Raw genomic sequence first — 19,579 nt, 5'->3', positions numbered from 1 at the left:
CCACGTGCCAGGGCAAGGTCTTGTATCTGAGATACTGATGCTCCATCTCCAAGTCCAGCCTTACCTCCACAGGATGCACCAGTATGCACCTGCACTTGTGAGACTGGAGGCTGCACACCAATGAGCTCCTCTTCCTCTTCATGGATGGGTCCCAAAGCTTTGATATTTTTGCTTTACTCTCTGTGTGTTTTTTCCTGCTTTATCTCACACTCAGGGGTCTCTGGTCTTCCAAACAGAAAGGAGATTGATGCCAAGTGGCCTACAAGGACTGTCCACAAACACCAGCATTTCTTTCATTGGTTTCCACTCCCAAATCACAGTTAATCTACATTAAGCTTCCTTCCTGCCTTTGGAGCAATCTAATACTTTTGTAAACTTTTTTTTTTTTTTGTCCTCTGGCACTGGAAGCTTTGATTTCTCAATCCATTGAACTTATTGTTCTTGAATTAGAATGACTCGCAATCCAGCCTAGCTGCTGTTGACATGTGGTTTTGCTTTGCAGGGTCTCGTGCCAGCAGCATCTCTCACGGAGGACAGGTTTTCTCTTGCTGACTGCTGTCAGTGCAGGAGCAGCTTTGGCAGGGAGGCAGTGGCAGGCACTGTGGGGAGATGGACCTCCCCAGCTTTTGCTTCATTTGCAAGGAAAAGGTAGAGGTACTGGCAATGAGGACAGGTGTTTGGTGAGTTATTATTTTGGTCAGTCCTCCCAAGAAAATGAAATGCTGGTGGGTTGCCAGCTGTCCCAAAATCACTCCTAACATGAGTCAGACATGAAGATGAAAGCTACATGGGTTCATTGTCCTCAAATGCAAGGCTCCAGAGATGCATTACCCTACCTGGGCTGAAAACCCAGAAATTAAAGAGGAAATCACCTTCTACAAACTTGCCCCTAGCTCCAAGAAGCAATCTCCATCTGTTGCTCTACCGAAACCTGCCAGCAGAGCTGTGGCACCATCAGCTGCAATCTGGTCCTCTGGCTGGGGCAAAGAGAAACCCCCTGAAAAGCTAACACCAAAGGATTTTTGTGGATCTGAAGTTCAGTAATTTGACCTCCTCCTCTGCTCTGCAGCAGGGAGGCTTTGATGGAGCAGAAACGTGCAGTGATGTACAGAGTACAGCATGTACGTCGCTTGTGCTGACAGCAGCATGTTCTCACTAATTTCTCCATTGATCTATATTCTTGAGCAGGCTGCCACTAACATCCTTCTTGCTGTGTCACAGAGGAGCACAAGCCTCCTCAGAAAACATCTGGTCATCCAGTTTCTCCAGCTCTCTACTCTGTGAGTCCCTGGATCAAATTAGACACTCGTGGGCTGAATTAAAAGCCGTTGTACATTAAATAATTCCCCGCCAAGACCTGTGTCTCAGGGCAGGCGGTGGGGATGTCTGCAGGGTGCTGGCGCTTCATTTGCCTGGAAGGGCTGATCTGACTGATTCCTTAACAGTGGGAGGACTGTTTCAGGTAAGATTATACTGTAACCGGATACCTGGCAGGTGGATGCTCTCCCTGCATCTATGGCATCGTCATGGCAGCTGGATAAATCCCCATGAAAGGGAACAAGCTCAGAGGGTGTTCAGGGATTACCTCTCTGTCCAACATCTCCCCAGGGTTTCTGACTCATGTGATGTTTTGGGGGCTTGGGGTGTCACACGTAAATTGCCATTGCATTATGTGGCTTTAAGCTGACCTATAGGGCTATAGAGATATGAGGTCCTGTATCAAGGAACGGCTCGGAAGCAGTGGTCTCCTCCAGCTGTGCTTCAGTGGAGCCCAGGAGCACCGTTTTGGATCAAGGCTGTGCAAGGTGCTGTACAACCATAGGGTGGGAAATTACCTCAGTCCCCAGGGACTCTTGGTCCAAAGGACAAAACCAAAGAGGCACAGAGAGAAGTGGAAAACACTTGTTTTCCCCCCAAACTGAGTGCTTCCATATCACAAACTGGTGGGCCACAGGTATCACAACAAAGTCAGAGTTGGTCCTGAGGTTTTTTAACTGGGAAAGGGGGTTGTATTTAAAGGAAGATGCTGCAGAGGGGTCTAGATTTACAGAAAACAAGGGTCAAGTCTTCTTTGGTACTTAACAGCAGGAGCCATTTTTACAGAAATGACCTGACAGTCTTCAAAGAAATGCCAGTTTGGCCTGTATTCAACTAAGGGATACCAGAAAGAGAGAGAAGGAGATTTATTCCCTCACCCCGTAAGAGGCCAACCCTGGCCAGACTTCACCAGTCATGGCATAGCAGTTGGGATTTTCCTTCTCTACCAGGAGAAGGAACAGGGAGGAGAAAAGGGCAATTGTAATCCCACCCCAGAGGTTGTGAAAGCTTTCCAAAGGTGAGAAAAAAATAATAAGAGGGACTCTTAGAGATGGTGTTTGTTTCTTTTCCATGGTTTAAGATTTTGGGAGGGTGGGGGGGACACCTCTCTGCTAACTACCTGGCAAAAGAGCTGTGAAAACTTGTTTATGAAAGAGAAATATGCAGTGTCTTCCATTATAGACAAAAATCCCAGTGTTTTGTCTCCATGCCCATCCCCAGCCAAGGCAGTGGGGCACACAGAACATGCCCAAGCTTGGGACCCCTGGCTGAGCTGCTCCCAGGCATCACATCAGCAGTGGTCATGGTTGCTTGACATTGCAAAGGGGGTTTTCTACAGAGATTTTCTAGAAAGGATGTACTGTGTCTCATTGATAGGAAGAAGACAAGCAGAGCTGTGTGTGATTTTGGGGCATGAACACTGTGTTCCTGGCCCAGAGCTCACTTGAGTGATGCTTTGGATGCTTCCACCTTTGGGTGATGGCCCAGATTTGCTCTCTCTGAACAGAGTAAGGAGGGTGGCTTCAGCATCCAGAGCTGAGGCAAATACCTCCAGCTTTCAGGTATCATTTGAGATGATGAGGAGGTTAATATATTCGACAGACAGCTATTCTCGATGCTGGGCTGGCAACCAGGAGAGATGGGAAGGCATCAAGATGCACATTAGGTATGGAAATTTCTCTCAGGGTTAATGTACAGATCAGAAATCAGAGCGCTTGGCTTGGGAGCAGCAGAGAGCTGCTTTTGCAAAGCAGCAACCCTTTCCAACATAAAAAGTCCATTTTCACGTGCCGGCTTCCTATGCTTGCTGCCTGTATTTCTTGCTGGGCTCCACAAGGTGGCACAAGGAAACCGCTCTCTCCAGAGGCGCATCCCCGGATTGCTGCCGCTCCCCGAACTGCGCCTTTCGTCGCTGGGTTTGCACCAGCAACAGGCTGGGGGGCTTCAGCTCTAGCCTCCAGCAGAACTGGAAAAATCCTACATGGGGGTTATTCCTTCTTAGTTCAAGCAATGTTTTGCTGGGCGCCCAGAAAGTACATGCCAAGCAGGGTGAAGCTTGTCGTTGGGAGCTTGCAAATCAAGAAGGGATTTGGGGCTGGTCATATTTTGACTGCTGCACCCATGTGCATACTGCCCCTTCCCCATAGCTGATCCTTGGGGCCCTTCTGACATCAGGTACCCACAACGCCCCTGGCCCTGTGTGCACCCCAGGATGAAATCAGAATTACAGCAGAAAAAGCTGCAAGAAAGTAAGCCTGGCTCTGGCTGGAGCTTTATCAGAAATGCCAGCAAAGAAGAAAAACACAGCTACAGATGCACAGGAGGCTGGTTTTTTTTATGAGGTGGAACATGCTTTTTGGCTGAGATGGGCTAAAAAATTTCCCTTATCCTATCAATCCAAGGACCCTCGCAAGACAGCTCTGCCTCTTGTGCTGCTGACAGACTCGGCGCTTCTCAAGTCTGGAGTCAACCATGTTGTAGCCTACCACCTCTGTCATGTCCTGCAGACAGACCATCCTTTACCCCTCCAGCCAGAGTATTTCTGGGTGGCAGCTCCCCTCTCCAGACTGAGCAACTCATGTCTGCTTCAAGCCACCAGAAGTTAGACACTTCAATTTTGCATCTCCCTTTGAAAAAAACAAACAAACAAAACACAACAACAACAACAAAACCCCTAAACTCAGGCTGCCATTTTGAACCACAAGTGCCTCTCCTGCAGCAGCCTGCTCTCATCCAAGGACGAAGCAGGCTTGGCAGCTCAGACTGGGGGGACAGTACTCATATGACTCACCCAAAACCACACAAACACAGCCAGGCTTCTGGTTTCCCCTTCAGCTTGCTCACTCAGCCTGCCTCAACGGCTGGAGGAAAAGAATAGCAGTTTATGTTCATTTATTACCGGGTGTAGCACGAGGGTGTTGATAAGCAGATGACTTATCCAAGCATCTCCAGTGGCTGAGCTATATGAGCTGTATCCCACAGAGCCAGCATGTCATGGGTAGTTTGAGCAGTTAAGAGAGCCTTGCCTGGGGGGGTGTTTCATGCCTGTTTGGGTCTGTGCAATTTGCCAGGTCCATGTTTACCTCTGAAGAGCCAAGGCCTGGAATTGCTGGGGACTTTTTTAGGTACGGGGAGGTGACAAGGCTTGCAGAGGCTTTTGGAGAGGTGGCTGGCATTTCACAGACTAGGAGGCACTTAAAATCTGGCGGAGATAAAGGCCTCTTGCTCTTCCCAGGTGGCTGGGATGGCAGAGGTGCTAGGGGGGTTGTAGGCTAGGACCTGAGCTGGGGGACCTTGGTGCAAAATTGCTGCTGCAGTGCTAGCTGGGAGCTTCATGGGCAATGTTCAGGTGAAGGACCTCATCCCTCAATATTTCCATCACCAAGTCCACACTGCAGCAGGTTGGTGGTCCTAAGTGCAAGGTCACAGAAACAGGAGAGGCAGTCAGAGTCCAGCTTTGCTCTCTGGCACCTTCTGCAGCTCCCCTGTGCCCCAGCCAGGTCTGCTCAGGCACAGCCATCCCTGCCCCAGGCAAAAAGCCCTGCCCTGCATATTGGAGCCTCAGGGCCAGGTAAGTCTCCGAGGATGCTAGGTTGCACTACCACTGCATCATACATATAATATATATGTAATATTACATAATGTGTGCATCCCATAGTGATGCAAGTGGCTCCGGCTCCACATGGGCAGTGGCATCCCAGTGCAGTCAGCCACAGGGGTAGGCTGTGAGTAATGAATAAAGGATGAGGGCTGATACTGGCTCCGTGGCCTGGAGCAGCAGACAAGCAGGAACGGTGATGAGAAGCATAGGATCCAGAGCCTAGTTTGCACCTGCTCATCAGACACTTGTTAGATCAGCAGGGAGCAGCCCTCCAGGCTGTCGCATCCACAGGGATGGCAGGTGCCTGGGCTCTGGGGTGTGTCCTGCATTCCCCCATCGCCACTGGGAGTGGTGCCAAGCCAAGGTAATGCAAGGAGCTTTCTGGATTTAGAGAGCAGACAATTGCAGGAAGGATCCTCTCCTCATTCTTGCCCCTCTGCAGCCTCTACATATGTGGAAGGACAACTCTGCCTTCCCTCCCCCGCCTGCTCCAAGCCCTGGTGAGTGGCCGCCTCATCCCAGCAAGGCGATAGGACCCAGCAGCACATTCATAAAAGGACAGGAATAATGGTGTTCACTGGTGGTACGGGGCAGAGATGGATGCATGGAAACTCATTAGAGAGTGGATCGACTGGTGAGGCTCTCCTTAGGCGACCTTGCTGGGAGCGCTTGCATGGCGCTGAGGCTGCTGGCTGCCTCCTACCGGTCCTTCCTGTCCCTCCAGGGTCATGTCTGGCAGGGATAAAAGTAACATGCTCTGTCTTTTTTAGCTGGAAGGTGTCTCACATCTTGAACAAGGAGGGCAATGAAGCTCTGGGACAGCTTCAGAAGGGACCAGGGAGCCTCCTGGAAGCTGGAGCTTCAAAATAGAGCCTAGCGTAGATCACCAGGCTGGAAACAAGCTGCAGCTCAAAACAGATCCTGTGGCTGGTGCCAAAGCTACTCACCTTGAGACCAAAGAAGGGTGCTGCTGAAGAGCATGGGAAGACAGGCATGAGGATGGCTGCCAGGGCAGGCACAGCCAGGAGGTGCCCAGGGGTGGGTAGCAAGAGCGGAACAGGTCTCCTTCGAGGGCAAACCATCACAAGAAGCTTCTTCAGGCTCTCTGCTGGTCAGTCCAAACCCAAGCCACAGCATGTAGTGTGGACAGTAGTAAAAAAGCCACGTGGTTATGGAGAGGATGGGTTTCAGCTGGACATCCATGGAGCTGCAGGCCATGGGGCTAAGCCAAAGGTACTGCCCATACACTTGTCCCTAGCCTTGGGGACCATCTTCTGGGCTCTGCACCTTCATTTCCATGCCCACATCTGCCCCATCGTACATCTGCCCAAACTTTCCCAGCCTGAGACATGCCCTCCCACTTCGCACCCTTGCTTGGAGTAAAGGCAGAGACATCTCTGAGGAGGATGCACCTGGGCAGGTCTGGGAGTACCAAAGTGCTGCATCACAATGCAGCGGGTTACTGGGAGGTAACAAAAGAAAAGAAAACTGTTTCAACTTTTGTTGAAAATAACTAGAGCAATACTCTGAAAATATCCCACAGCATGGGCACACTTCCACAGATCATGGAAGCTATTGAGCCCCTTTCCTCATCCTTTGTCCTGATTGCAATCCTGGGTGAGTTAAGAAGCAAAAGCCAGCTGTGATTGCTTGTGTGGGCAGTCAACAGGACCTCCAGGAGGGTTTTGGTTTGGAGTTTCCCTCTGATGGGAATGGTCTGCTTTTCCTGCTCCCAGTTATGAAGCCTTTTCCAAGCTGTTTTTAGGCTTGTTTTTACCTCTTTTTGATACCTGTGGATCTCTACTCATCTCCAGGGACTTGCCTCTGGCATCCTTTAGACAAGTTGTCCTTCGTTATCATCTGTTTCAATATGCTGTCTCCCCAACATTATCTTAGCAGACAGGCACTAGCAAAGGACAGATGTTTGGGGTCTGTTTCTTCTTTACAGTGATATCAGCCTCTTTTCATGGTAGAGACCCCTCTGGGCTTTAGCAAAGCAGGAATGAGTTCAGCAATGACAACCTGTGTCTTCAGACAGCCCGGAGCAAGCACCCTAGACATGCACAAACTGCTTCATTTCTCAGGTGGTTGGCTCTCTAAAACTGTTTCATTTTTGACCCTGCTAATTGTCTGAACAGGAACATCCAGTTAGTGCCCTTACCCAATAACTCTGATCTTCTTCATGTCTTTGAGATGCTCAGGTTGTTTCCAGTGTAACTGGTGAAGCCCCTTCCACAGTATTGCTTTCCATATGGATAGTGTTAATACAGGTCTTCAGTGCAGGCTGAAATCCCAGGCACAGCATAATTACATTTAAGATTTAAAGGGGGAAAAAAATTAAATTGCCAGGATGACCCTCTTGGGCATTTGCTGAGATCACTTGAGTTTGACATTTGCAGCAAAACTTCCACTTCATTATTGTTAAAACCTCTAGGTTTTACTGCAAATCAGAATAGACTATCCTAGAATAGTGCAGCTGGTCCATCCTCTGCCTTGAGACAAGATTACCATGGCCTATGCTGTGTTTAAGGTGTTTGCAAAGACCTCCATCTCTGCCAGCAACAACTGAGGAGTCCTCAGGCTATTCTAAGCTATTGCAATGGAATGTAGTTGAACGCTGGGTTAAAGCCCAGTCTCCTGAGATAGGCTAGGACATAGTCTCCAGAGGGAAGGGGTAGAAACCTGACTGTCGTGATATAGTTTAATCTCCTTGTGGAACACTGGGAAAGATAGGGGATCAGTGCTCTCATCACCAGCTGTGGAGTGGGAATGGACTGGCCTGTCTAATGAGCAGTCGCCTGCATCCTAGATCTCCTGATCTTTGAGGTATTGAAATACTCTTGGCCCAATCCATCAGCATTTCACATTTAAGGTGTATTGAACTGTTGGTCTCTGGCATAACTCCTACATCTGTGTTAAAGTTGGTGACGAACTTTAGCGGGATCCAAGTGCTGACTTGTGAAGGTGTTTCTCAGATCACATCTCCCAGACTGTGGGTAGGATTTGTGTGGTCTCCACAGTCCATATAGCCCAAAACAGTCTTTGTTTTCATCAGTTCCTGTGGGTTGCAATAGGACATAATCCATTAAGGCACCTGTGTCAGACGTGACCTTGAATTCATGTTGATTTTATAGGGATTTTCTTGTGTTTGTTCAGCTACTGTTTACCTTGGCAATTCCTACAGGCTGTAGAGGTTGATGGCCTTTGCCAAGTGTTTTACCACCTGCCCAAAGGCAGATGCTTGAATTATATTTTTGATTACTGCAAACAATGCATTCCCACAGGAGCAAGCTCACCCAGCTTGGTAAAGAAAATCCTGTTCCTGTGAAAAACCTTAATTTCTGGTGGGAACTCTCCCAGCTACCTTTTTGTTAGGTGAGTGTCTGGGTTTCTCTTCATATTAAGGCACTAGTTGTGCAACAGAGGTTGTAGCAATTGCTCCCTTCCAATGGCAAGCTGGAAACAGAATAGGGATGGTTCAGTCTCGCTTATGTTGGTAAAAGAGATGAGGAAAGTGGAAACAATTCCTGATACATGGGAATATAGGGCTGTGAGCGATACGAGGGCAGTATGGTGAACTTGGATCAGGTTTTAGTCCTCTCTGTAAACAGTCCAAAAATGCAGAACTTCTCACATCAGGTTGACAGTAGGCTTGTGGCATAATCCATAAAAAATATCATTAGATCCATATTAGAAAAAATGGGGTAGATAGATAAGGGAAGGGAGAGATCACATATCCTACTGTACCATCATCTGGACTAAAGATCCATAACGTTCACATGGTTAGGAAAATGTCCTTACAGCTTCCACCCAATAAATGATGATACACAAACTTTGTTTTCAAGTATTCTGTAACAGTAGTTTTCTAATTGCAACAGATGTCAGAGCATCATTGTCTGTGATAATGTTGAATGGCCATTTTCTTTAAGTTGGGGTCATTCCAAATGAGATGTGGACATGCCGTAACATAATTAAATAGTTGTATTAATAGATAAAACCCATAAACAATCCCTCATGGGTCATGTACAGAAATAGCAGTGGCATTTTAAACCCCTTCCCTGTCCTGCTTTTTTCTGCCCCAGCATGATGAGGATGATAAGAGGCCTTTGTAAAGCTGCCAAGAAGCTGAAGAGAGAATGAATACCATCCTGGCCCTAAGAGATCTCATGACTTGGAGATGATTGCAGGGGGATAGTGAGAGAGGCAGAGGGACCCATGAAATTGCCTCTGCCAGCAGCAAACGCTTTCTTAGGGTCAGCAGCAATATGTTTACTGCTGTCTTGTTTGTTGGAGCTGCCCTGCTTTTGCCATGCTCCCGTGAGTAAGGGTCTTGTGTCCTCTCTGCCTGTGGCTTGTAGACAGGCTGGAGCTGCTGGTGGATGCTCTTGGTCTGACTCCACCTGGCTTTTGGAAACTCCTCTAGCTTGGCTGGGTGCTTGGGATGACCCTATGCCAATGGGAGCCAAAACACCTATTGGAGTCATCCATGGGGTGAGGAACAAAGCTGGAGCTGGTGCCGTTGTAAATCAACCCGTCCCCTGAGCATCATTTCAGCAGCTTATCCCAGTCAGCCTGCTGGTTGTTGCCTGCAACACTCTGTTTTCCCACCTCTGAGGCTGCAGGTGCACTAGGCTGTGCACCCCAGCATGGCAATCTACTGCAAAGTACTGCTTGTGCGAGGTAGAAGAAACGTGGCCTGTTCTCCTGCATCCCCAAGTGGCATTTGACCCACTGCTTTGGTGGCAGCTGCTTGTGTGCGCCAGCACCAGTTTTATGTGTACAGTGGTGGGAGGAACCTTGTGTAGGCATATCTTCCCTCTGCAGCACTTGGGGCAGCTGTTTGGAAAATTAGGCATTGTTATACTTAGAGAAAGGGTTTTTTTTTTTCCCTTGGTTTGGCCAAGCAGGGTCCTCTGCACCTGGAGATGCCAGGCTGAAAATGAGGATGGGGGGTGAGAGTGTTGACTGGTTTCACTGGGATGGCATTTACTATATTTAGAAGTGACTGAATAATACCTTCATCTGTCATGGTTTAACCCCAGCCAGCAACTAAGCACCACAGAGCTACTTGCTCACTTGCCCCTGGTGGGATGGGGGAGAGAACTGGAAGAGTAAAAGTGAGAAAACTTGTGGGTTGAGATAAGAACGGTTTACTGAAATAAAATAAAGTAAAATAGGAGTAGGAATAATAATAATATACAAAGCAAATTATGTATGACACTGATGCCCATCCCATCCCCGAGCAGCAATTGCTACCCCCTGGCCAATTCCCCCCAACTTATATACTGAGCATGACGTCATATTTTGTGGAATATCCCTTTGGCCAGTTTGAGTCAGCTGTCCCGGCTGTGCCCCCTCCCCGCTTCTTGTGCATCTGGCAGAGCATGGAAGCTGAAAAAAGTCCTTTAGTAGTATAAGTGCTACTTAGCAACAACTAAAACATCAGTGTGTGATCAATACTATTCTCACACTAAATCCAAAACACAGCACTATACTAGCTACTAGGAGGAAAATTAACTCTGTCCCAGCTGAAACCAAGACATCATCCATGCATTTTGTTGAACTCTGCTTACGGGTTTTAGTCCAGTCCAGTTATCAGAAAAAACACTGTAAAATGGATGGCTGGAGAAGTCCAGGCCACTTGTCCTATATATCAGTTCACAGTTGTCTTACAAAAGATTACCAAGAACTGCAAAGATAACAGCTCATGTGAACATTATTTTTTAAAGAGTGGCCCTGATTCTAGAAGTGCATGTTTCTCTTAAAGAAGATATGCCAGAAAACCCATTCTTTTATCATCTGGCAAGACTGAAAATCAGACTCGGGTCTGAGCTCCATCCATATCTGGTTTCCTAGGAAAGGCTTGGCTTTTAACACTTCTCTCTCCCATTTTGCCACCCAGATCAAGTGGATTTGAGCACTAGTTGCACCTGCAGTTAACAGAAAACACATAACTCGCCTTGTCCTTTGCATCCCCACTCCTAACTTCCACCCCATGCACGTGTGGTCACCACAGGCACTGGTGAACTTCATATAACATTGTCTGGCCCTATGACATTTGGTAGTGTCTGTGTGAGTGGCTCTGGATTGTTTTTTTCTTCCTTTTGCATGAGTTCATAAGATTTGGGAGCCTTTATTCATTGTTGGATGATAGGGGAAAGGGCTGTGGTGCGTGTAATTGTCCTCAAAGCAGAGGACTGCTGGAAGCTGGTGGTTGCTGGGTCTGGACTGCTACAAAACTGCTACAAAACTAAAAAAAATGCTTTGAAGGGGGGGAGGAAACCTTTCTTTGTTGGTACATACACCACCTAGCTGGGGGAGGAGAGTTTCCCTGAAGAGACACAGTTCCCAGGCCAACATAATACTTGAAATTTATTCTGTGGGACCTGCACCTGGGACATTTTCCACACGGTGGTTTTCTGGCTAAACCGTTGCTTTTGGGGGGTATTGGCATGGCTGAGCATTTGCATTTTTCATATTTTCATGGCATATCAGGCCACATCTTCCCTGTTTTATGCAACCTCCTTATCCTTTTGGAAAACAAAGGATTTGGATCCGGATGGTGCAAACCCCAGCATTGGAGCTCCTGGTGTGATTGTACCAACAGGCCCTGGAACAGGGTCTCATTGTGATGTTAATTAGTATCTATTGACCGGCTCTGCTGTTCAGATGCAGTGGGGTGCACAAGGGCTCTCAAATACACTTATGTAAGGAGCAGCCCGACTGATGTCTGGCTCCTGCCAATAAACTAATTGCTTTTGCCAGGACCTCATGTCTGTTGGGAAAGGAGTTAGAAATCAATTTCTGGCTTCTAGCAAAGATCATGCATTCCTGATATCCAAGCTCAACATTGCATCAGTAATCATCACTTTTCCTGCAAAAAATTCATCCAAGTTTGGATTCAAAATCCTTTTCTGGCTCTCTTCATAGAGTTTAATCTAATCTTTGTTTCAAGTGAGTTACCGGGGTGGATAATTCCCTGCACCCCATGGGCAAGTGCAGTGGCTGAGCAGCAGGGAGGCTGGTCCCACCAGGCAGAATAGTTTTCCCCTTCAGTCTTGCTGTCTTGCCCTCTGTTTAGATACCTGTTGGGGAAAAAAAAAAAAGCATGGTTAGTATTCGTATTTGCTCCTCTGAACATGAGAAATGGGCTTCTTTTAATATCCAAGGTCTGGGGAATTCCTGCTTAGAGACACAGGGAGTGTTCTACTGAGATAGAGACCGGCTTTGGTAGTTGGATTATTGCTACATACATCCCTTTGGGTATGTAATATGTTCAGCGTTTTTCTTAAAATCCTGTCAAACTATCTTTTGTTGCTAACTGTAAATGAGGAGAGCACTGTGTCCTAATTAAGCTGTTTGCTACAAGCAAAGCTCAGCTTCCTGAATCGCTGCGAGAGCGGTTAGCAAATGCGGGAGGCCAGTCCCATGCCAGATGCTCTTGATTTTTCCTTACAAAGCTGTTAGCAGGGGGGAAAATTGGTTTAATGAGATCAGACACAGAAGAGTGAGCTGGGGAGCAAGCAGTAGGAGAGCAGAGCCAAGTGGTCGGGCAGGACCCACTGTGATAGAGCCGGTCCCCCAGGGTGCATAGGCACAACTCCTCCCAGGGACATTCAGCCCCCTCCCAAACCCCGTGGCCTGCTTTCCCCGGGGAGGCATATGAAGGTTTCATTTGATTCACGCACCCTGCATAAAGCAGGCAGCTAATCTGAGAGTAAACATCTCCCTTAACCTCAGCCAGGCGGAGGAGGTCTGGAGCTGCCTGCAGCTCTGGGCAGAGCCCTGAGGGGAAGGCAGGCCTGCCCGCCTGGGTGACGGGGAGTCACTGCAGCAGATAGGCGCTGCGCCAGTCCTGCTCACCACTCGCCCGTCTTCGTGGGCAGGATTGCCCAGCAGACCAGCTGCAGTGCTGCCAGGAGCCAGCTGGCCTGCCCACAGCTCTGCCTCTGCCCGTTTATATGGGCAGCCACAGAGGTAGGGCTCAGCTCTTCACCCTCCATCAGCAACCCAGGGTACGGGAGAGTCAGTGCTCGGGGTAGCGAGTAACAGGACTGGGTTCAACTTGCCAAGACGAGATGGGGAGGAAGCTGGACCTCTCCAAGTTAACCGATGAAGAGGCCAAGCACGTTTGGGAAGTCGTTCAACGGGACTTTGATCTGCGGAAAAAAGAGGAGGAACGGCTGGAGTGAGTATCTCCTCTCTGGTCTGCGAGTTTGGGAGCAAGCAAGCCATAGCCTCAGATCTCTGTACATCCTGTTGTGTGTGGGTTGTAGGAATAAAGCAATGTGTTGAGGAGGAACAGTCAGGACCTGGCTGTTAAAATCCAACCTGGTGGTTAATAGATTACATTATCAGAGGTGAGGTGATGTGTGGGGCTGCAAAGGTGCAAACTGGCACTGTGCCATCAGTGGTGATGGAGGGTGGTGTCACTACAGTGGTTTATGGGGACAAATATCTGTCCCCTGCTCAGGAAATACCTTTCTGGGGCTTGATGCTGGGGTGGTTCTCATACGGACACCTTCCCTTGGAGCAAAATATGGGATTTGGCTCCCTTGCTTTTGTTTCATGTGATGGCTCTTGTGCACTTAGGACAGGAGGTATATTCAGTAATTTAGTGGGTCCTGGGAGTCCACAGGCTCCTGAAGGATCCTTGAAAAATAACTGAAAGGAGTAGTAAACCTCTTTTTGTAGCCTTAAATATGCTATACAGGGGGGCTGTGCTCTTCTGGGAAAGTTTTAAGGGGCCACAGATTAGGAAAAGATTGAAAATCACTGAAGCAGCAAATGGATGAATAGGGAATTTGTCAAAAGTGTTGTTTAAAAATGTTCAGTCAGATTAGATTACATTTTGAACATGACAGGTTGTGGGGTTTTAGGCCTTGTTCATTACCTACATCAGGCATTGATCTTAACAGTTTCTTAACTTTATTTCAAGAAGCTGCAGTGTACCTGTTCAGGGTCTGGCCACATTCTTATTATTATCCCGATGGGATGGCCTGTGCTCTGAAGCCAGGTTTGGGCAGCGTTGTGCCCTCACTGAGCTCTCATACCCTCCTAGCTCCAAATGTTATGAGGCAGTGCTGGCTCCAATGGCACAGTAATGCTCTGAGGACCAGGAGCTCACTGGTTCCTCTGTCAGATCCAGCTGGAAAGGTGAGGGGTGAGAGTCATCCTTGTTCATTTGGGATATCTGCATCTGAGCTGTCAAAGCATTCCCTGAAATCTTGTTGTCATGGGTTTCCACGCAAGGCTGTGTTGGAGCCTCTCCGTTTACACCACTAGCCACATGAAGCTCTCAGCCACATATTTTTGAACCTCCTGATTATTTTTTTGCCTAAGAAAACCCATTCTGTGTGGGAGGCAGAGATAATTCAGTATCATCATCTACTGCCTTCCTCTGCTGGTAGCTCTGAAGTGCAGGATGGAGATCAGACAAGGGTATTTAAAAAAATTATCACCCTGGAAAGGGTGAATATCTCCCTTGCCATGGATCTGAGTTCTGCCTGGAGGAAGGAGGCGGGGACCCACGTTGCTCTGCCCTGCAGCAAAGAGGTGGGGGAGGTGAATTCCTTACCTACTTGACCTTGGTGCTAGACTGGCTTATCTGGGTTTGCTCTGATCTCTGATGCCCAGGAGGCTCCCAAAGTGAGTGCCCTGGTATGGGAGGTGCGAGAGGATGTGTAAGGTAGGGGAAAGGTTTCAGGATGCTTTTACCCATCTGCTGCTGCTGTCTCCCCTAAGCAGCATTCCCTCTGTCCTAGCAGTTATAGCTTTTTATTTTTGTTTGTTTAAATTTGTCATTTAATCATGCCCCGTGGAGGGCTGTTGTTAACCCAGTGGTGCCTGGCACTGCCCAAGTCTCTAGGGTAGAGCATGTTACCTGGTCTGAGGCTTGGTTGCCTCTCTCCACACGCTCAGCCATAGCCAATTCCATACATCAGATATTTCTATAATACCTGGCATAGAGCAGACCACCAGTCTGGGAAAGTCTGCCACACGCCTCAATTCCAGACACGGCGCATTTTCTGCCTGTAACAAGCTGGGACATGATGTGGGGTTATGGGAGACCCTGCAGCCATTCACCCTGCTCCCTGTACTCCAACCATCTTCATTTGTTTTTTTTATAATTTGCTTTTCTGTTCACTGGGCATGTCTCAACCTGCAAGCCTTGAAGAAATATTCCCCCCCAGCTTGGTCTTTTTCTTCCCTTTCTGCTGCTTCTCTGCATTTTCTTTTTGGCAGAAGCTATTCACCAACAACGGACAAAGGCTTCAGCTGGCCAGAAACTGCACAACCATGCGAGGGTAATGCTTTGCCCAAGAAATTAAATAATGGCCACTTTGTGGGGCCTCTCCTTGCTTCCTTCCATAAACATCCCTGCCAGCAGCCCCATTTTTGGGGGACGGCTCCCTGTGTCTTTCCTGGAGCTCAGCTGGACCAACCCCACTTCAGTTTGGCTTCCCACTGCTGCCGATTTATTCTGCCGTGAGCAGAGCTGGGAAAGGGCTGGTTTGTGCTGCTGCCAGCAAGAGGAGACAAGAGGCATGTGGTTCCTGCTGGTTTTAAACTGGTTTGGCTGAGACTTGTCCTTCTTTCAGCTGGTCTCAGGGGCGAGGGAGGGGTGGTGAAGGGATCCAACCAGTCTCTGGGAACCAGAAAAAAGCAGCCCAGTGAAAGATGGGATCCTGCTGGAAACAGCCTGAGTACGGGGCTGAATCTAACTGAGTCTAACCCAAAGGTTTTATATTTGGGTGGTTCTTTTTAGTAGCCACACAGAACTTTACTCCTGGACATTTGTACTAGGTCATTCTAAACACTGCTAGGATGGTGAATAGCTGAATATAAAAACTAGGTACCCAATTCAGTCTTTATACTGATTTTTACGTGTCTCAGATTCTCAATTAATGCAAGTTGGTGTCACTCTAGTGTAACAGCAAATGCAGCCTGGCATGCCGGCAGTGAGTTAGTGATAAGTCTCCTCCAGAGAAAACAAGAGCTGATCCCTAATGTGCAAACTGATTTGGTTAAACAGAGTAGCTTGATTTACATTCATGTCATTCCCACCACCAGCCACATCGCTGCTCCTGTGGACATCCTGGCACCACACTGCCACGCCAGCAAGGCTTCTGCTGTGGTCACCCCAGCATCAGCCTGTCACCCTGGTGGCTGGGGGGCACAGTAAGCATCACTAGAAGCCTTGTGCTTCATGGTGTGTATCTGACGCAGCCTCCGAACCTGATTACTTGAGGATTTTGGCCAGACCTGACTTCTGCTCTGGTAAATGCAACTTCCTAACCCTGCCTAGACAGAAAACAACCTTCTAGGACCTTCCCTACAAGTCAAACACCGCCTCTCAGCCACAGCCCCAAAGGCAAACATACCCGAGGTAGTGCATGGCCCAGGGAACAAACAGAAAGCCTTTGAGTAGTGCAGGGGCCCCCCACTGGTTCAGGATGTGTTTTAGCTGGCCCTGGTTGTTGCTGGTGTTTTGGCCTTGCATAGGTACCTTCCTGCATGGGGACCTGCTCTAACAGCTGGATCTGGATAGCAAATGGTGATGGACTGCCAGGACAAGGTGCTCTTGGAAAGCACTTGTGTTGGCTGGGCTTTCACGGGACCATCGTGAGCATCTCCTCCAGCTGCTGTCCTCTGAATGGCCTCATTACACATCACTTTTGCCCTTAAAATCTCTGCTGAATTTAGCACTGAAGGACTAGATCAAAATCCCTTTTAATCCTTTTGAATCTCAGATTGCTTTTTGTTTGTTTGTTTTTGGTGGTTTTTTTTTTTACACTGAGAATTCCAGAAACCTTTTAATTCCTAGATGAACTTCAGGTTCAGAGATCATGTTGGGTTCTGATGCAGATGAGACTTCAAGAGTCACTATTCTGAGGTTCGTGGGATTTATGATCAGTACAAAGCAAACGGGACAGGCTTTGGCACAACCAAATCTAATCGTAAATTTAACAGTGGCAGATCCTAATATACAGTAAACCTGCCCTGAATCTGGACCTTGCTTCTTTGCTCAGCTTATTTAACTTGTGATATCTTATTTATTAGATTTACCCTACAGCTATTTCCACGAGCTGTGGGACTCACGATGTTCCCTAAAAAATCATTCCTGAAATGAAGGCAGCATGAGGGGGTTTGCCATGTGAGAGTTCGCATTAAAATGCTAGCAAAACCAAGTTCCTGTGTTTTGGGATGTTTTCTGCAGGGAGCTGAAATGCAAGATCCACCAGGAGAGCAGCAAGAGAGAGTTTCTGACAAATCAGTCCCACCTCAATGAAACCCACTGCGTCCACTGCCTCCAGCCATTCAAGTTCCTGCTGAACAGCAAGAGGCAGTGCCTGGACTGCCACTTCTACACCTGCAAGAACTGCAGCCGCTACAACAAGAAGGAGCAAGGCTGGGTCTGTGATCCCTGCCGCCTTTCCAGGTACTGCTCCTGCAATGGGGGGCGAGGGGCAAGGCGAGCCTTGGGGCTGAGGCTTAAGTACAGTTGCCCAAACTCAGCATTCCTTTATGCTGGTTAGAAAACTGGCTGTGTTTTTGTTAAGAGACAGTTTCTGGGTGAGGGTCTGGTCACCATGAGTGTGGTGAACTGGCTCACCTGTATGTGCATCCTCTCTTCGGACAGGATTGTGAAGATCGGCTCCCTGGAGTGGTACTACGAACATGTGCGATCCCGTTTTAAGAGGTTTGGAAGCGCCAAAGTGCTGCAGTCCCTCTACGGCAGGCTGCAGCCAGGGCAGGGGGTGAACTCTGCATTTTTAGGTGAGCAGGAGCACTGGGGTTTCTCCTGCCCTGATGTGCACAGGGCATCTGTACAGCACTGTGTTGGGATGTGCACCAAGGAACATCAGCATTGGTGCTGCTCTGAGTGCCATGTGGTTTCAAGGCTGTGCAAAACATTCTGGGGACGAAGCAGAGGTTCGGAGTGGTGTGTTCATACTGGGAGCAGCAGAGCAGATGTTCTTGGTGGATATTTTTTCCTCTGTTAAGGTTTAAGGTTTTACCACAGGCTTGAGAATATCTCATGCTTAGTTTTAAAAGTCTCATGTCCTTCAGTTTCTAAGCATGTAAGAGTTGCAGCTCTTGTTTTCCTTTCTTTTAGGTCTTTTTATCACAGGGGAGAGCTTGTGAAATTAACCCAAGTTTAATCTGCAGGTCCAAAACATCCAGCTGGCTGGATAAAGCCAGCTTTCATTTTTTTCAATGACCTAACGATTTTTACAGCCAATGTGATGATGCTCTGGCACTGACAATACTGTGTCAAAATTAGTGAGTAACCTGTCACCATAGCTATGTTCCTCAGAGCTTTGAAGATCTTCAGTGTTTCTGGGATTGGTTCAACACTGCATAAACACATGCTGAAATCTATTGTTAATATGGTATCATTTACTGGGCAGCTGTTAGTTGCCATCCCTAAAACTGCTGCACTTCTTTGCCTATTGCGTTTGGTAAACCAATGTGGATTTTATTCCCATCTTGAGAAGCCAGAAAAAAAGTTTGCACAAATACAATAGACATGAGCTGATTCAACTGTACCAATAGTTCTTTTATCCAGACCACTCATGGCAGAAATGTCAGAAAGAGCATGGAGGGTAGTAGCATTGAATATAAAATTAATGGACTGAGAGATGATTTATGCAGCATTCGATCTGAAAATGCATCAGACCAGCAGAAAGGACCATCTGAGAGAAAACCTAACCAAGTGTGAGGATAAGTGCTTTAGGCTTTTTTAAATTGAGATTCTGATACCTTTTTCAAAAAGAGATGACTTTGATGTTATTCCTTCATTATCACCAGTGAACTGGCTTGACCCTTGAACAAGCAAGAATCAACTTGTGGGATGTATCTCTGGTTGCAGGAGGTACAGTAGAATGACATGAGACCATTGCATTTTGCGTGGCCGTCTGCTGTTGGCTGTGCCTCCCCCTGCTGCTGCACTCCCAGGCACATCGCACCAGGACGGAAGGGGTGGCAATAAGCTCTTTGACTTTTAAAAGTCAAGTCCTGTCTCCAACTGTCTGTTTTGTTCTCTCTAAAGAGCCTTTTTGATGATTGTGCCTTGTGACAGCTAGAGAATGAGAACTCCAGTTAACCATGGCTCTGAGGCCTGTTCTCTGTGAGGTATCTGGAGAAAATGTGTTTACTTTTTACCACCATTTTTCTTTTCATTTAGGTCTTCATGACAGAGTTTACAGCCTGCCAGACATTAACAGTAAGTAGAAAAAAAAAGAATTGCAGCATGCAGCTTGCAGTTCAAGAGAGGTTTCCAACGTCTTTTTCTCTTCACACCCCCTGGCTACAGGCACTCCAGCACTGTTTGGTGTGGCTGGAACAGGGAGGATGTCTCTCCACTGTGGTGGAGGTGGACTGTAATGCTCATCTCTTGCGCTGAGGTACCCCTGGAGTATCCAAGGGTAGACTCAGATACAATAGGGCTTTCAGTTACATGCCAAACTTGAAGCTTGCAAGTACTCATGATCCCAGTGCACCTGTGTCACATGTTTAAAGTTAAGGAACCCACTGAATTTGTGTCTTCAGGTTGCGTTCCTTAGGAGCCCTTGCAGGAAAGATTGACGGCACCTTGCCATTTGATATAGGAAAGAGCATTTTGCCTACCTTGACTTTGGACTTGGTTTGGCATTT

At 47.8% G+C, this 19,579-nt stretch overlaps 1 protein-coding gene across 1 annotated transcript in view; it reads left to right on the top strand.

Moving 5' to 3' along the window:
• The first annotated feature begins 12,552 nt into the window (after positions 1-12,552).
• MLPH (melanophilin) overlaps positions 12,553-19,579 on the top strand; it is a 29,268-nt gene continuing 22,241 nt past the window's right edge. The window contains exons 1-4 of the mRNA XM_064452149.1: positions 12,553-13,106; positions 17,139-17,360; positions 17,562-17,698; positions 19,110-19,148. Of these exons, the coding sequence (XP_064308219.1) occupies positions 12,997-13,106; positions 17,139-17,360; positions 17,562-17,698; positions 19,110-19,148 (508 nt within the window). The 5' untranslated portion in view covers positions 12,553-12,996. The remainder of the gene's footprint in view (positions 13,107-17,138; positions 17,361-17,561; positions 17,699-19,109; positions 19,149-19,579) is intronic.

Source organism: Phalacrocorax carbo, chromosome 5 (genome assembly GCF_963921805.1).
Source record: "Phalacrocorax carbo chromosome 5, bPhaCar2.1, whole genome shotgun sequence".
NCBI lineage: Eukaryota > Metazoa > Chordata > Aves > Suliformes > Phalacrocoracidae > Phalacrocorax > Phalacrocorax carbo.
This window is presented reverse-complemented; position numbering and strand designations above follow the sequence as displayed.